At 41.7% G+C, this 18,709-nt stretch overlaps 1 protein-coding gene across 1 annotated transcript in view; it reads left to right on the top strand.

The window, feature by feature from the left end:
* Positions 1-14,547: 14,547 nt before the first annotated feature.
* TECTA (tectorin alpha) overlaps positions 14,548-18,709 on the top strand; it is a 68,427-nt gene continuing 64,265 nt past the window's right edge. Inside the window, exons 1-2 of the mRNA XM_028125986.2 lie at positions 14,548-14,611; positions 17,806-17,939. Coding sequence (XP_027981787.2) covers positions 14,548-14,611; positions 17,806-17,939 — 198 coding nt within the window. The remainder of the gene's footprint in view (positions 14,612-17,805; positions 17,940-18,709) is intronic.

The following is an 18,709-nucleotide window of genomic DNA, read 5'->3' as shown; positions in this document are numbered from 1 at the left end:
AGGGACTGGGTTCTCTCAGGCTCTTTACTTGCCAGTTGTCTCCTGCAGCTAATGGAAATATATATTTTATTTTAGAGTATAATTTAAACATGAAGGTCTATTCTTTGCACTTTTTATTAATACATATATATATATAGAGATAATCTTTAAAAAAAATTAAAAATCCAAGTCCACTTTCTCTTTGTGTTCTGATTTTTTCTGGAGTTCTGGGGTCAAGATATGTGCTTATTTTTATATAGCTAAAGGTTGACATCACTGCTGTGGTTGAGTCTTCTGGGGAATTGGCCGAAGCTGGGAAGACTTGGACCATTTTGACAAATTTCATTGGAATTTCGCCAGTTAGAAATGAAAACTGCAAAACAAAGATTTGTAGGAAGCGTGTCATTGCTTTTGTGTTAGCAAATTCTTATACTTGTAACATGTAGTTGATAATTCCTTTTTATCCTTTTAAGGATAACGACCTCCCTTTGAGATACTTGGCATCCTCTTTTTTGAGTAAGGATGAAAACCTCAATTTAATGCACTGAAAATTTACATTTCTTTCAAGCGACACTTTTGTGCCTTCAGAAAATAATTTTCTGTAAGAATTAGTTTTGGACACTTAACCCCTACCCACTTGTCAATAATTTCTTGGTAAGCTGTAATGAGTTAACCTTATATCAAGAATGAAGGTCCAAGAACTGTACTATATTTCTGTATTTAGAAGACAGAGTCCATTAACTTCTCTCTCAGTGCTCCAGAAGGGTGTGAGTATCATGATCTGTTTAAATATTTCTGCCTCTTACTCAAATTTCAAAGAGTATACTTTTAACTTCTATACTAAATGCTATTTAGTTAATATTTATTGTGAGCCTCTCCGAGTATACTTACAAAGTAGACATATGTCAAGACATCCAGTACCCACTGGACTGAAAGATACTGTGACTCCCACCAGTTACTAGAATGCATGTAAATCAAGAAAGTTAACCTTCAAGAAATGAAGTCACTTTCTCAAAAAAAAAAATAAGAAAGAAATGAAGTCACTTTCTCTTTCCAACTCTCCTCTGGAAAGGAAGTTAGTTATCTGTGGTCTCCAACTTAGTTTAGAGCTCAAATTCAGCCAGATAACTTTTATAACCTGTATAGGTCATTTCATACACTTTTAACTTTTTTTTAAGATTTTATTTATTCATCAGAGAGAGGCGAAGCCAGGAGAAGCAGGGTCCCTGCTGAACAGGGAGATAGGACTCGGAGCTCCATCCCAGGACCCTGGGATCATGACCTGAGCTGAAGGCAGACGCTTAACCAACTGATACCCAGGCACCCCCATCTACTTTTAACTTTTTAATGTCACCAGGATTTAGGAACTGAGTTAATCCATGATTAAAGTATGATGAATTTTTTATTCCTCTCCTTGAAAAATTTGAAACTAACACTGGAAATCTTTAGCTTTTTTGTTCTAACAAACATCTATTAAAATGGTCAAATACATATATTTGCCTACATATATATGAATATATACAGAAGAGGTTCTTGTGCTAGCCTCCCACCTTACTCTGAACTAAATAGAACAACACAACTGGGGGTTTTTACTAATACAGTTTAGCATTATTCTGCTGAGTCAGTGGCCTTTTTACAACTATATTTCAAAACACTGAAACGGTGACCTAAATAATAATTGATCCTAACAGAGCAAACTAAAGAAAGGAAATCAGTTCTTAAAATAAGAATTACTAATAACTGTTTAATGTTTTGTCTGATGCTTTTCTTCAGTGTGGCTTAGGCACCTGAATAATTTGCTTGCACTCTATTTGAAGGCACACATATTAAGAGGGGAGTAACAAACTCATAACCCAGGAGGAAGGAAAACCATAAGTGGATAGAGTTGCTGGTTGTATGAATCCTTGCCAGGGGTCCAAGCTTACCATGTGTGTTTCTCACGTTTCTTGTAAACACTATTAATGAGCATTTATTATCAACCAGGACCCATTCTAGATGCTCCACCTATAGTAAACCCATTTGGTCTTCATGACATCCCTATGAGGTTAGCACTGTTGCTATCCCTATCTTCTTACTAGTGAAGAGATTGAGACACGGATGGGTTAAGTAACTTGCCAAAAGTCACACAGTTGGGTCGCAGAGCCAGGATTCAAACCCAAGGAATTTGGCTGGGGAATCCAGGCATTTGACATCTATTATGTAGTACTTGCTGCTAAAATTCTCCATAACCCTACACGCACACACACACACACCTTTATTGTCAGTCTTTAAGTCTCATTAAAACGAGATGTTCCTCAATATCCATTTGCTAAATTGACTTGCTCTATAACAAAGTCACTGATGTGGTTGATGGCTCTAAATCCAAATTGGAATTTGTCCTCAGGCCACGTGCAGAATTGTGAGATGACCATTGGTATGTACCTACTGTCCTCCCTGCCCCTCTTACGTGCCACTTGAACACTTGTGATGGGTGCTGTTGACAAGAATAAATGAGACAATAATATGCAAGAAAACGGAGAATTTGGTTTGTAACATAAGGACATTCTAGAGCCTTAAAACTTTGTTTCAGTAAACAGAGGTGAGAGAGGTCACTCAGCTCAGACTCAGACTTCTGTCAGAGGCAAGAGTGTTTAAGCAGACTTAAAATGGGTATATATAGAGGGAAAAAAGTTTTATAATTGCGAACTGTTGCAAATGTTTTGTTACAGGAAAGGATGAGACTGTCACTGCTATTGTTCCTCCTTAAAATGTAAGTGAGCGCCTTGTGAAGAATATAAATGTTGCTTACAAAATAGAGGAGACAGGCTATCTATTATGGTCTGCAAGATCTAGATCTGCCAAAAAAATTACAATGCAATTTCAGTTTGTCAGGTCTTACACAGACTCTTCATCCTTGAATGCTTCGTAGTCACTGTAAGTAATACAATTAAGGTGTTAAACAAATGAGAATAAGAGGAGGCAGACATCAAAAAACACAGACAAAAGAGAAAAAAATGTTTTCTGAAATATCTGATATATTTGAGGGCAGATGTAAGATTTACTCCACTATTAAAGAGTAGAAACGGGACATTATGAATTGCTTTGGCTGTGTTAAAATTTTGTTTGGTTTGATTTTCAATTTGTTGGCAAAAAGAAGTCTCTTCAAAAACCATTTGAATTTATTTTCTAAATAAAAGATATTCACATGCTTCAAAAAAATCAAACAACGTAAAGATGATATACATTGGAAAATCCCACTCTAACTCCCTGTCCTTCACCTTTTATTGGTTTCTTATGTGTCTTTCCAGAGTTCACACAAATAATAGCAAATAATATATATTGTTGCCCTTTTATACAGCAAAGTTAGCATATTATACACTAACATGCGCCTTACTTTTTTCACTTGAAATATATCTTGGAGATCTCTCCATAGCAGTATACAGGGAATCACACTATCCTTTGTTTGCAATATAATATATAATGTTCCATTTATAGACATAATTTATAATTTGTTTGACTCAAACCTCATTGATAGACATTTGAGTTTTTCTTCTCCCTCCCTTTCTCTCTCCTTCCCTCCATCCCAATCTCCCTCTCTTTTATTTCCTATGTTCAATTTGCTGCAGTAAACAGCATATGTTCATATTTGAAATGAATCTATAGAATACATTTTTAGAAGTGGGATCATTGGATCAAAAGGTCAAAGTGTTTACAATTTGGGTAGATATTGCCAAATTGTTCTCCATGAGAGATACATAAAAAGAATTTTTTTCCCCTGGCTTTATTATTTGTCACATCCCTGCAAAGTCAAAGACTACTGATCTTGTTCTTGATGTATGAATGCTGGTTTGTGCAACCAAGGTAAGGTCCTTCCCAATTAGGCATGCAAAGCTTGGCACCTGAATTCAACACATAGATGTGCATGAGCCATGCACATTGTCTATCTTATGAACCATCTTTCCTCTGGAATCTAATTTTTAATCATTGGTGAGATTTCCCCTCTGCAGGAGAAGGTATATGTATTATTTATCCGTAACAATGTATGAGCATTTGTTTCAGCTGAGTGCTCTTGAAAAGTGATGGATTAATAGCCCTGATACCCTGTGCTTATTGTCTACAGGAAGCTTTGATCAGAGCTGCTTCTTACAGATCAGTGAAATTCTTTTAGAGGAACTACTTGGTACTACGTGGTGAATAGGGAATATAGTGTGTCTGCACCCCCCACCCTTTCCAGCTTTATTGCTAATGTGCTGGCAAGGATGTTAGAATAATGTCAATTGTGAGCTTTTTTGATTATATGGGTCTCCTTGGAATTAACTATTCCAAACTCCTTGGCTAGATACAGATGCTAAAGTTGCTTTCAGAAAATATCTTTGAACGCTTATTTGGATTTCAGAGATGACCATCTTTTATTAGATCTTAGATCTAGAAAATCTTGCTGATCAGTTAATAAACATTAATGTCATTCAGTGTGGTTTTCAAAGAGCCAATGCCATTTTTCGTATAATTAAGCCTTATTTCTTAGCTTAGTCCAAGCTCAGGGTCTAGAATGAATAAGGCCAGCCCAAAAAAGAAATAATCCTTAAAGGCAAATAATATTAATTCTTTAAAAAACAGATTCCAGATCATTTGTGCTACAATTTGAACTCCTGATGTTTTCAGCTTGCAGTTAAGTGATCATTACCATGATACTAATATATGTGAAAAAATTTTTACATCAGGTGTGTTTTTTTTTTTTTTTTTACTTTTAAGAAACAAAACTAGGGGCGCCTGGGTGGCTCAGTTGGTTAAGTGACTGCCTTCGGCTCAGGTCATGATCCTGGAGTCCCGGGATCGAGTCCCACATCGGGCTCCCTGCTCAGCAGGGAGTCTGCTTCTCCCTCTGACCCTCTTCCCTCTCGTGCTCTCTATCTCTCATTCTCTCTCTGTCAAATAAATAAATAAAATCTTAAAAAAAACTGAATGGCTTGTATCAAAAATACAAGAAGTAACAAGTGTTGGTGAGCATGTGGAGAAAAGGGAACCCTCATGCACTGTTGGTGGGAATGCAAACTGGTACAGCCAGTCTGGAAAACAGTATGGAGCTTCCTCAGAAAACTAAAAATAGAAGTACCATAGGATTCAGTAACTCCACTTCTGAGTATTTACCCGAAGAAAACAAAAACACTTATTCAAAAAGATACATGTTTATTGCAGCATTATTTACAATAGCCAAGATATGGGAGCAACTTAAATGCCCATTGATAGATGAATGAATAAAGATGTGGTGTGTATACATAGTGGAATATTACTCAACCATAAAAAAGGAAAAACTTGCCATTCATGACAGCATGGATAGACTTAGAGGGTATTATGCTAAGTGAAATAAGGCAGAGAAAGACAAATACCATATGATTTCACTTATATGTGGAATCTAAAAAAACAAACGAGCAACAAAAACAGAGAGAGAGAGAAACAGACTCATAAATACAGAGAACAGGGGCACCTGGGTGCTCAGGTCATGATCCCAGGGTCCTGGGATGGATCCCTGCATTGAGCTCCCTGCTCAGCAGGGAGTCTGCTTATCCCTCTCCCTCTGTCTCTCCCACTGCTCTTGCTCTTTCTCTCTGTGTATCTCAAATAAATAAATGATATCTTTAAAATTAAATAAATAAATACAGAGAACAAATTGGTAGTTGCCAAAGGAGAGGGGATGGATGAAAGGGGTGAAGGTGATTAGGAGGTACACACATTCAATTATAAAATAAATAAGTCACAGAGATTGAAAGTACAGCATAGGGAATATAGTCAAGGATATTGTAATATTCTTATCGTGGTGAGCATTTTGTAATGTATATAATAGTTGAATCACCATGTTGTACACCTGAAACTAATTTAATATTATATGTCAACTATACTTCAATTAAATTTTAATTTTTTTAATTCAGAAAAAATTAAAACCCAACAGACTACGCGAGCATCCCATTTTATGAACGTTAATCTAGATATCTAAGAATGAGGATTCCAAGGCAGTAAGAGAAGTAAACATCCAGATGTGTGATGCCCTTCAGAATCATTTCATTCCGAATGTCTTTACTGTTTAGGAGAAGTCTTCAGGAGCATAACTGCTTCCACATGACCTCATCCATTTCAAGGATCCTGCTATGGATAACTACCATTTTTCAGGGAGAATGTAAATATAGCCTTAGAGGTAACCACCTTATTGAACTAGATCTAGGAGGTCGAATGTCATCGAATCAGTGATTAAGGGGTAGAAACAACTACACTACAGAAATATCTGGAACCTCCATGACAGATCATACAACAAAGCAAAACATTCCGTTGTAGAGGGCTTGCAAATTTATTCAAGACACCAGCGTCCCAGATTCAGTTCTCTGGGAAGCAGACACTAAGGTAGAGTTAGAAGTGCAAAGGGCTTATTGGGGAATAACCCCTGGGAAAGTGAAGGGGTACAAGGAGGGGCCACAGACCATGCTGTAGACCTGACAGTCTGCCAGCACAGTACAATGCTCTGGAGCAAGGAGGAGTCCTGCCTGGGGCCCCTGACCAACGCTTTTCTCAGTCATCAGTTGGCAAAACACAACAAGAACATAACTTCAGCCTGAACACTGATGTAAATCCTGAAGGAGCCAATGGCTGGAAGCTGTCAGCTAACCATACTCCTTGTGGCAGGAAAGTATTCCTTTCTCGAAGGGGGATCTGAGCTGTGCACCTTTGTATCTACCACAGACCACTCCATGCGATGTATAGATCCAGTTCTCCATGATGAGGGCCAGCCCCTCTCATGCTCCGGTGGCTCTCTCTTCCTGAGTGGAACCTTAGAAGAGGGAGGTGAGGGGAATGAACCATAGCCCCCGTCACTGCAATTGATTTCAGGGGCACAACTGGTACCCATTGTCTCCCTTTTCCACTGTCCATCTTAACACCTTAGCCGTCACCTCTGTTGGTCTGCGTTTACCTAGTGGTTTCTCCCAAACCCTAATTCCTGCGTAGTCTGAGCCCCTGGGAACCATATGCTGCTCAGACTTGGGCAGGGGAGTACTAAAAGCCACCAAAATGGGTCACCTGAGCCCTACACACCTTATCCCTTGAATCCGTCATGTGACATCAGCCCCCCCCGCCCCCCCGGCTCATCAGGGTCAGTGACTCCTAACAGGATGGTAGCCCATCTTCTTTCCAGCTAGTCTCTGAACACAGAGCCCAAGTGCTCACACAGCATCGCAGCCATAGTGTATAGCTCCGTGGGACTCTCACTGGGTCCCCTGGTGAGAGTGTGCCCTCTCAGGGACCAGGATGTCAAACTGCACAACCCTGAGATGAGGGGTGGGAAGCACAAAGTCCCTCAGTTATCACTGGGAGTACTGGCAAGCGAGGCCACCTCTGCTTCCACATGTCAGTTCCCAGATCCATGTATTCTTCCTATGGGGGACACTGACTGCATCACACAAAGGTCTCGATACATCCTCAGCATCCTGGAGGGTGGCACCTCCAGGAGGATGCAATTCTATGCCTATGGGTCAGGCATTCTGCAAGCCTTTTATTAATGGTAATGGCTGAGGTCCTGTGGGCAGGAAAAGCAACCCAGAACACAGAGTAGAGGTCTACTCCTGGGAGAAGGAACTACCGACCCCTCCAATGTAGTCATTTTGCCTCCAAGTGGCCAGCTGGTCTCTCCAAGGAACAGAGACATGCAGAGGGCTTAGCTTTAGTCTCTCTGATTAGCAGGTTGTACACTCAGAGGCAATGGAAGCTAGTTTAGCATCGCTAAATGGGAGTTCCTGCCCCTGGGCCTCTTCATAACCTCCATCCCTGCTGTTGTGGCCACTTCATACATGTCCCCCATTGTACCAACACTGACAGAGGCTGCCTCACAGCAATTGGCAAAGTCATTTTGTCTACTTGGTTGTTTAGTCCCTCTTCTGTAGTGGATGCTTTTTTTTGCGGGTGTTAACATATGATACAAAGATCTTCACACTTCGTGTCCATTCCCATCTGTCTATCCACATGTCTCTACTCCAGGCCTCCTTGTCACTGATTTTCCAAGCTTTATTCTTCCAGGTCGTTGTCTAGCTGGCTATATGATTCACCACTCCCTACAAGGTTGTACATGGTCTAACCGCAGAACACTTCTCCTTTGACACAAAGTACATGACAAGATATATTGCCTCAAGTTCCACACATTAGGAAGATGTCCCCTTATCATTGTGTTTCAAAGCTACCCTTGAGTGAGGCTGTAACAGCTACCATTTGCTTTAGGCTTGCATACACACACCAAGCTGAGTCATCCATACACCAAGTTTAGGCATTTTCCTCCTCTTTCAGTTCATTGTGTGCACCCCCCCACCCCACATATAGCCATATGTGTAATTTGGGTTAGGGGGGTGGTGTGGAGTCTGTGCTACTAGTCAGGCAGCTCGCCATTGCCAGTCCCAGATTTACCATTTCCATCATATCATGGATTGCTATTGGATCCACCTGACTTTATGACTTGGGGGATCCAATAGGACCCAGGTCATGATGGGACATTCTGGACCCATGGTCACTTGTATCTTGGTCAAATGTTCCATCACAAAGCCCAGTTTCATGCCACAAGTGGGTTTTCAGGAGATGTGGTTATTCTTTGCTGCAGATGGCATGACCTTGCTCTAAAACTCAAGTGCCTGCATTGTGGTTCTCCCACTAAGGTTTGCAAGAAACTCCCCATTTTATCTTTTTTTTCCACCACTGACACCTCCAACAAAGGGTCTACCGAACATATGACCCAAGTGTCAAGGTTACTTGCATTTCAGCCTTGAGCTACTACAAAGTTCTTTCTGCTCTCAGCCCAAGTCAAAGTTGGCTGAATTCCATATTACCTGGAATGGCGGCTGGAGCAGTTTTCCTAGGTATGGAATTTGTGGCCTCCAGAACCCAAGGAAACCAACAAAAAAAGGAAGAATTTCTTTGTAAAGAGGTTGCAAGGTATAGTAATTTGGCTTTTACTTTGGAGGAGAGGTCTCAGCATGTCCCTGACTACTGGATTCCTAAAAATTTTACTGAGGTACTAGCCCTGGATCTTTGAGGGATTTATCTCCCATCTTTCGGAGCCCATGTGTCTTCCCAAGGCCTCTTGGCTGTAGCCTTCTTTTGCTCATTATGCCCAGTCAGCTTGATGTTACCAGAGTAATAAATCAAGGTGATGTTCTATAGGATCCAAATGGTCCGTATCTCAGCCCCAGGGCAAAACTATACATGTAAATTGCTATCTGTCCCATTCGAATGTGAACTACTTCTGATTCTTGTTCCTGATTCAGACAGAAAAAAAAGTATTTGCCAAATGAATGGCCACGTATACCATGTACCTGAATCCATGTTAATCAGCTCTAGCAAAGATACCGTGTTAGCACAGGAGCTGTAAATTAGCACTACTGCTTGACTGAGCTTGCAGTAGTCAACAGTCATTCTTCAGGATCCATCCTGGCCAGCTAAATGGAAATATGGTAGAGTCCACCAGCCTTGCTCTATAAGAGTGAGCTGAACTTTACTATCCTCCTCTGACCCCTGATGCAGTACTCTTATATTTGCTACCTTAGATGGAGTGGGGAGATCCATTTCCTTCCTTGCTAGGATAGCTCTTACATCAAAGACAAAAGGCGCAACGGGCCAAGTACAATTACAATCCCAATTACAATCAGGACTTGGAAAATGACATCCAGGTGGGTCTGTAGCCCGTGGACCCACTATAAGCTGGACTTGGCCAGAACCACTTTTTTTCCTAGGCCCTAGGTATTCCCACTCTACCAGGACTTTGGGTATCAATGTTAACTCAAACCCCTTATCCAACAGTCCTCCAACTACGTAGGAATTCTTCTTACCTCTTTCTACAGTCCCTACAGTAGGTGGCCATAAGTCTTTGGGGGAAGGAGTGGGAGAATCATTACCACACATACATGTCATGGTCTTGAAGTTTCCTTCTCTTTGGGGACCTGGTTACCTTTTTAGTGTACAGGATCCAGGTTTGAAAACTGACTCAGATCTATCAGTTGAGCAAGGGATCAAACATTTGGAGGGTGGGAAGACAACTGCCTTCAGTCTCTTGATCAACAATTTTTGTACTTTTTAATTATATATGGTGAGCAATCCCCTTGTCAGCTGCTCATCTACTTTGCCCTGGAATGCCATGCTCTATTAATCATCTCCTTAACTCTCGATGGGTCAGGCGCCCTTGGCTGCCACTCTGATCTGCTTGGTCACTATGAAGATTATGACCCCCTTGGCTTCAGGCAGTAGAGTGCTGCCCCCCGGTCTCTATCATTTCAGGAGCTCATCTCCTCCACTGCTATCAGGTAGCCAAGTTTTATGATCACCTGTCCCGCCATCAGCCCTGGCCTGCAGAGGGGAGCCACCCCTGAGTTTCTTAGTGATGCTAGCACTTCCTTCACCAGTATAATTCTGCTGGCTTTGGTGGAGGATGTGTCTGTCCTCTGGGCCTTCGCATGGAACATGATCATTTGGTGGGTCTCTCAGACTCACGTAATATATCTGATCGAGCATGTTCACTTCTCTGAGCCTTTAATCCCTTCTACCATCTGCCACAGTAATCTAGACATTTCAGCATCACTCAGTGTGGGCCTTCACTTTTTTTCCAGGCTTCCAGGAGCTGACCTAGCGAGTTTGCTCTACCCCTGGGGTCCTTGCATGTTAAGGCCTGTACCCCCAGAGAGTGCCCCCAAATCCAAAAATCTTCCTTTATTCTGTGTTATGGCCCAGTCTCCTTGACTGAGCACCCTCACAATCCAGTCCCATGGATACTCCCCTCCCCCACCCCGTGCCAGGTTGTGCTGGTAGGTCCTGCAGCTCCTTTGGAGTGTGGTCCCTTTCCTCCCTTGTCAGGCCCAACATGTCCCTGGCTGGGTTTTGCTGCCACTTGGCCTTTATTATAGGCCTGGCAGTCAGAAGAGGAGATGGGAGCAGCTTCTGGGGGCATGAATCATCTCTGTTGTCTTCCTGTGCTAGGAGAAATGTTAGCTCTTAATGAGGTGGAGTGGGATGTGTCTGAGGGCTTAGAAATTTTGAGAAATCTGGAGAGTCAAAATCTATCTACCCAAATAATGCCATCACACACACACATATGAGCATGTACATATATATAATAAATTCTATATATGTAATTATATATAGAGTGCATTAAATATACATAAACAAGCTTTTTCCAATTAGGTCCTGATTTTGGCATACCGGAGCTGCCTCTGTTGAGTACTTGTGTCTTTGTCAGCTCAACTAGGCTCTCCAGAGCAAAACTGCTCATTAGAGAAGGCTTGCTTTGGGTGGAAAGTGCTGGACCCTTGTACCACCACCGCCCAGTCACTGGCTAGGAGCCGCCCCAGGAAGAGTGTGCCTTTTGCTCCTCCACTGAGGCTAAGTCTGAAGGAGCTAACGTCTGGAGACTGATGGTCAACCACACTTCTCATTCCATCGATTCCCACTGGCTCAAATCTGATGATCTCTTTCATGGGAAAGGTACAGGAAACCTAGGAAATATAAAACAAAACAAAAACAATCAGCATATAAGGTCCATTCCACTTGTTTTTAGGGAGTTACACTTTTTGGTTTTGTTTGAGGTGTCTTTCCTCCTGTCTGAAAAGCAGCATCGATCTTTGCCACCTTTGCAAAGTGCATGCATCTTGGGTTACTAGCTCCAAGCCCACCCCCGCCCCCCACCACCTTCGGTCTACATCTTGTCAAAAATCTTCACTCACTTCGCACATTCAACAAAACAAGCCCTCCTGCCCACATGACATGGCAGAAAAGAAGATTTTTGTCATTCCCCCATCTGTGACCGTTGAGCGGACACCCAGAACACACACTCACTGACCAGCTTCCCAGCCCAACCAGTGATAAGCCAGGTCAGTCTCCCCTCAAACACCTGGCACCAGCCCGCACCAAGATTCTCAAAGTCACTCTGACTTGCTTACACCACCATCTTGTGTATTTGGTTATGCCCAGATGGGATTTATCCCAGTGCTGCCTCAAGGATGCATTTAATAGGGGTCAAAAGGGCTGAGATATTAATATCCTCGAGTGCACAAAGAAAGAAAACCAAAGCAATTAAATGTCACTAGCAGTTTTTCAAATAGAGCCAACCGTTTTGCTTTAAGACATTTAGGTTGACTACAGGAGTAAAGTCTTCATACAGACTAGGCAAGGAGAATGCTTTTCTAGGAGGTCTTAGATTTGCATTTAATTTTAAATCAGCACCCTATAAGCTAGATTTTCTGTTATGTAGACATGTGCCTTTCAGATGCAAAAGTCCTTTAACATCTGTAAGGAAATCTACATGGAGGATTCATAATAGTAGTGATAGAGTAGGCTTAATGTGCAAAACCTACTAAATTATCACAGGTTTGGGGGAAAATGTTGAATAAGGTAGACTAATAAATTAGTTCCCCAAGCACTTTTGATCATTTTAGGGCAACTTCTCAAAACTGGAATTACAGTTTTTCATACAATGGGCATTTAAATGTCTGGTCAGAGAAAAATCTGGAGTAATTTTTGAATATTTTGTCTTAGTTTATGCCTTTAGGCTGTTTTCCTCATCCTGAATCAAATCTAACATGCACAATGCCTCTTAAATTATTTGCTTACTGCAAATTTTCATTGGGGCAGGGGGGTCTATCACCACCTTCTCCCTCCAAGGACCGTCCTGGGGCCTCATTGGAGGTTTTCAGGACATGGTTTGTTTTTTTTTTTTTCCTGATGAGAGAGCATGCCTTACGCTGGTTACCTCCTTCCCTTTTACAGGACCATGCCCTGGCCCTATCATGCTACACAGTGGCATATCAGAGAGAAAAGGGAAGGAATAAAACCTAGAAAAGTTTGAGAAAATACCTTTAAATACTTCATGCATACCTGTGAAAAAACCAGCGTAGAGCCTATCTGTGGCAACTGTTCAAAACCAGAGACACACACACACACACACAAAACGTTAGTAGAAAACCAACTTCATTTAAATGTTAGAGGCAGCAGCTTTGTTTGCAGTTCTAATCCCATGCGGTGGATGCTAATTCTGTAACATTATACGGTTGCCTTTTTTTTGGGTACAAAGGTAGAAGGGGGGTTTTCTTTTGTGTTTTTCAGTGCAAAGTGATTCTGATCAGAAAGGACCAAGGTTTCAGCTCCAAGTACCTGACATTTCCATCTGAATCTACTTTTTTTTTTTTTTTAAGAGGGGGAAAGAAAGGTCTAGTTTTTCAGGAAAAGAACCTCTCTACGCAATCCTGAAACTGATCTTTAGATTTTCTTTTCCTTAATCAATAGAAAAAAACTTGATTGCAACCTAATACTTATCTGACTCTAGCGCAAGACTAACTGAATTTTTGGTTTTACGAGGAGGGAATTCAGACATCATTTCAGGAATCAGAAATAATTGGCAGCAAGTAGGAGAGAACTGACATGAATTCTTGTTTTACCTAATTTTTGCCTGGTTTACCAAGATTTGGCTTAATATTTCTGACAGTTCCTCCAGTCTCTACAGAACAGGTTAGTGACATTTTTTCATAAATATAAATACTTAAATGCCTCCTCCTTACTGCTCTCTGAACTGTTTCCCTAAGGGCTTAAGTCTTCACCTCACACGGCGTCTCACTCTGCTACAGCTAGCTACGTGTGATCTCTGCTAGTCTTACTACCATTTTCAGCAAATGGACTAATATTTATTATGTGCCTGAGATCTCAATGTGTCTGTCTGACATTGAAGATTTACAATAAAACTCTCACAGGGTAAATCCACTGATTTTCCATGGAAATTTGGCTGGAGAATTGCAATAGCTTCCAGTAATAGGAGGAGGGTTTTATTTTTGAGAATTCTTTTGGGAGCAAACTACACGGTCTCCCTCATGCACTTGGTTCTCACGCAGGTGTATGCAGAACTTGGAGCTTGCATGGTGTTTGCGTCTCAGCTTTGTGGAGCGGCACAGACCATCCACGCTCCTAACGGAGGGTAAAGCTGCCAGTTCAACTGATCGTAACTAAGATGAAAACAAATTCACTTTTGTGATGTTCCTTCTTTAATTAATTTGCTGGATTGGCTCCTTACTATAGAGAAGGTGATGGCCAAACTCTCTAACTGCAGAAACACATTGTGCTGTAATCGACTTTTATTTGATCCTGATTGAAAGCTGTTTTAAATATTAGGAGAGCCAGGTCTTAGAGAGGGTGGACGTTTGTTCTAGAGACACAACACAGGACCTGCATCTTCAGAGTTTGGTCCTATTTCTTGTGCTTGGTAGCTGCAGGATGGATGGGTTTCCTTTACCCTTTGCCACCCTCATTGATTCCATATAATTTCCTGAAAATTTGGATGATCTTGTTATACTTCCAAACTGGCTTCTCCTAGGGGGAGTCTAATTTGTTCATGAAGCATTGAACTTTTAGGAGGACCTGCCAGCATTTGGGGAATTTCAACCTGACGCAGAAGTGTTGATGTTGTTACGTGAATTTATTCTATGATGGTTGTAATGTGTCTTGGGATTTGCCACCAAACACACCTGGTGTTCTATTTACTCTGGCAAGCTGGGGATTTTTTTTTCTTTTTCTTTTTAAAATTCCAGGATGAATTATTCATCATTACTTAGAATTTGGGTCTCTTTCATCTTCGCACTCGTGTGGCACCAAGGTGAGTACTACAGAATTCCATAAAGCTCTTGATTAGCATGCTCTTGAATTTATAAGGAGCTACTTTGGTTGGAACTGTAATTGTCAGGGCAGGTGTACATGTGTCTGCAGATACAACAAGAAAAATGTAAATCAAATTCTGTTGTCAAGGGCAAAATACATTAACTTTGAATGATGTTCACTTATATTCTTACTTTTTCTTATTTGACTTCAAACACAATTTATATATGCCAGGTTGCCCCATGTTAATGGAAGAGGTCTTCAAAAATAATGCGAATAGTTTTCATTAAAAGTATATGGTGTAGGTAATGTGTGCATCCCATACCTGACGATTGATCCCAATTAGGGCATTTAACTGTGCCACAAGTTTTAAAGCGTATTCTAAAAATACATTTGTTTCAGCTCAAATCAGGAAGTCCCGATGGCATTAATGTCTTTAACTTATGAATCAGTGGCCTTTGACAATGGCAAAAATCTAAAGCTTTTGAGAAGTGAAACAAGAAAATTCTTCCCCTCCATGAGCCCTTCTCTTTGTAGCCTTGCCCCGGGGTAGGCGAGAGAACACAAACACTTCTTTCTACGATTTTTGTATTTTAGACAAGAAAGATGGGAAGGTCTATATAGATTTGAAACTTTTATGACTAAAATTCTAAGGCACCTTTCTTTGTTTTGTTTGTTGAGATTAGCTGGCACATGATTACAAGTCTGAGTATACAGATCTGTAAGACATGCATGGCCCTAATATTTTTCCAGGGTTGGATAAACTTAAACAGTGATAGCATATAAACAACAATGTGAAACCCCACAATAATGAGAGTCCCACGGACTCTAGCCTCCTACTCCTGCTCTAAGAAAATTGTGTTTTATTCAGTGGGGAAAAAAAGTTCTGGGAACATAGTTAAGTTTATTGTGAAATTCTCAGCCTAAAGCCAGCGTGGGTAGGGATAGTCTTTCTTTCATTAACTCTGATGCTAATGATAGGCCATGCTGTTTACAAGTTCTATTTTTATAATAGTAGTGGCTTTGAAGGTAGAAACTACTGTAGTTTCAACCTCCTTCCCTTTATAAAGCACCTTTCTCATTCAATACATATTGACCAAGTATTTACAATATGGGGTATCTTTACTATTTGTATTCTTAAAATAGAAAAATTTGAGTGGTCCATTCATTCCTGTTTAAAATCATGAACTAGTTAGGATCACTCATAAAGAGAAGAATCTTGCATATTTGCCTTACTTTTGGAGCAAAGAAAGAAGTTAGGGATAACCTCCATGGACCATACTTTCCTCTCTCCTCCATGAGAGGTATGGATTTTCCTTCCCCCAGGCAGATGGGCCAATGCTTCCCAAAACATGAATTAATCTTTTCATTAAAATGATTACAATTCAGTGTGAATTCCAGCTCTTATTCATGCTTGGGCATGACTCCTGAAATGTTCCCCATGGAGGATAAATCCATGACATGATTTGATTTGTTATTATTAATTTGAGAAAGTACATCGCCCTTCAAATATAATAAGTACCTAGGTATAATGCTATATGATAGGGATTATGAAGAGATTAAAAAAAATCCTACCTTCTAGGAATTTGGAATTTGTTACTTCTGTGTAAATACGAATTTTAAAGAGCCCTATTGGCCTACTGATTGTGGCATTAAATAAAGAACATCAACTCAGGGCCCCTCTAATTACACTAGCTACACTAGCACTCCTTACGATTCAGATTTGGTTGGCTTCCCAGAAACTTCCGGGGCTTGGGGAACAATGCTTATGCACTAATGAACTGGGCTAGTTTCCCCACTTTCCTCTGATGGTAGCCACTGGAAACAGATTAGCTCTCTGACCAGACAGATCTCTCTGGTTCCCTGCTCTAGAAGGAGAGAAGCTGGCCCTTGACCAGGCACTGCTGTCCTGCTTTCTGGCCACTCTGCATTCTCCCTTCCATGAGCTGTTGTATCCTTGAGAAAAATTCCTGAAGGAGCAGGATGGTCCTCGGCCAGGTGCTCACCAGCCTCTCAGCTCCATCAGCACAGAGCGGGGACTTTCCAAGGAAAGGCCCTGACCCGAGAAGGGGGTGTTAGCTTCTGGATTACAGTGAGGAGCTACCTCGAGTACTGTGGCCAGAAGCCCCTAATGGATTTGCCACTGTCCCTGAAAACTAACGAACAGTTTAAAGAAAAAGGAAGAAAAGATGATGTTCTATTGTTCTATTTTCATTCAAGAGAAGAAGGGATGGCGGCAGAGAAAAGATGCACCCCAAATATAGGTTATGTCCAAATGCCATTGGACCTGATCATGAGTAATGTAGACCCTGGGAAAATTGTTGAATTTCTCTCACTGAACTGGGCCCCCTTTGCAAGGCTTGGGATGAGAAACTTCTGAGGAATAAGCCAGGTTGCCAGGAAGGGTGGTGGTGTGGTTTACCGGAGGGGAGCTGTGTGTTTGTGCAATGACTCTCACCTTTGACCAGGGTAATGAGTAAAAGCCCCATGCATCCTCTCCCAAGGGTCCTCGGGGCCCAGCCTCCCTTGTCCCAGAGGCTCCCATGTCTGTCTTTTGTAAACAGGAGCTGGGCAGAGAGCCCTCTCGCAGGGCCAGGGCTCAATGGAGGTCATTCACAGGCCAGTTACTATAAACCCTCTCCTCCCACTTCTGTCCTGGTTCCAAATGTTGTTTATTTCCTTCTGGGATCTGGTATCTTCCCCTACTGTGCAGCAGGAGGGAGGGGACTCCTTTCAGGAAAAGACAGATAGTAGAATGCTGGAGCCAGCAGGGAGGTTCATAGCCACAGGGCCACCTTCTCTCAACCTGCCTTGTAGTGGGAGATGAAGCTGTCCTACACCATGCCAGACCAAAAGGCTGGCTCTCAGGGTTCTGAGAACTCCAGGTTGGGGGGATTTCACAACCTTCCAGCCAGTTTTAACCATTGCTGTCTCCAGAATGTGTGGAAGCATAGCAATGAAGCCTGAAGTGATTTCTCCTAAGGAGAAATGGCATTGTTCCCATTCTCCCCTTTCCAGAGGCAGAAGATAATGCATCGTGTACAGCTTAGGGTTAGGATAAATGAAAAGGCAGTCTGAACTGCATTTTGTTTGTAAGACTTACTGAAAGAAGCTGGCTTTAGCGGGTGGGAGGGAAGTAGCTTGCCAAGCAGAAAACGGCTCTGCCATCTCTCTAACCACCGTCTCTCTCAACAGCTGAGCCCAGGGAGCTCATGTATCCATTCTGGCAGAATGACACCAAAACCCCTAAAGTAGACGACGGAAGCTCATCTGAGATTAAGTTGGCCACCCCCATTTTCTTCTTTGGCGTTCCTTACCGCACCATCTATGTAAGTGGAGGGGCAGGCCATCGGTGGCTCTCTGGCTCTCCCCTTTGTTTGTCATTAGGGAAAACATTTTAAATACCTTCATCCAGGGCTCCGGGAATGGAAGATTTATTGGCAGCCAGAACGACAATTCCGAGATTTCAGGAGCTGATAGGTTTTATGATTAAGAAAGTCAAAAGTATATTTAATGGCTAATGTTCATAGTAGAGGAGTATACAGGGCAATAAATTGCTTTTGTGGGTGATTAAACACAGAAGTGAAGCAGAGGCCCCAATGCCATGAACATTATTTCTGCTACTCAACAAGATAAAAAGATACACTGAACCACAATAGGAGCAATATCATTTTTCTTTCCCTTCTGGGGGTGTGAAAAGTTTAGGCATCTGCTCTTCTTAGGCTTCCTACCAATTTGGAACAGAGCCAGAGCATAGTAGAGGGGTAATCAACTATTATATATAAGTTGTTTGCAGAATGGGCCGTCCTTGTTGGGTCTGAGATATGCCACGGGGTCCCACTGTCAAACCTGCATGAAGAAATGGTACTGTTTGCTGTCAGAGCCCTCCTGGGCACCTGTGTTCTCAGGCTATTTTTTTTTTTTTTTTTTTGGATCCTTGAGTTTGTTGCACGTGAGACTGTTGCACATTGAGAAGGTTCAGAGCAACTGAACTTGTCTTTATCTTGGGCTTTAAAGCATGGGGCGAGCCCTATGTCCATTCTGTCACACCCTATTCTATTCTGTGTCTTGCCTTGAAGGAAGAGCTGAAACTCCCATG

The sequence above is a fragment of the Eumetopias jubatus genome, unplaced genomic scaffold (assembly GCF_037043125.1).
Source record: "Eumetopias jubatus isolate StellerSeaLion01/CBP00866 unplaced genomic scaffold, mEumJub1_p1.0 scaffold_13, whole genome shotgun sequence".
Taxonomy (NCBI): Eukaryota; Metazoa; Chordata; class Mammalia; order Carnivora; family Otariidae; genus Eumetopias; species Eumetopias jubatus.
This window is presented reverse-complemented; position numbering and strand designations above follow the sequence as displayed.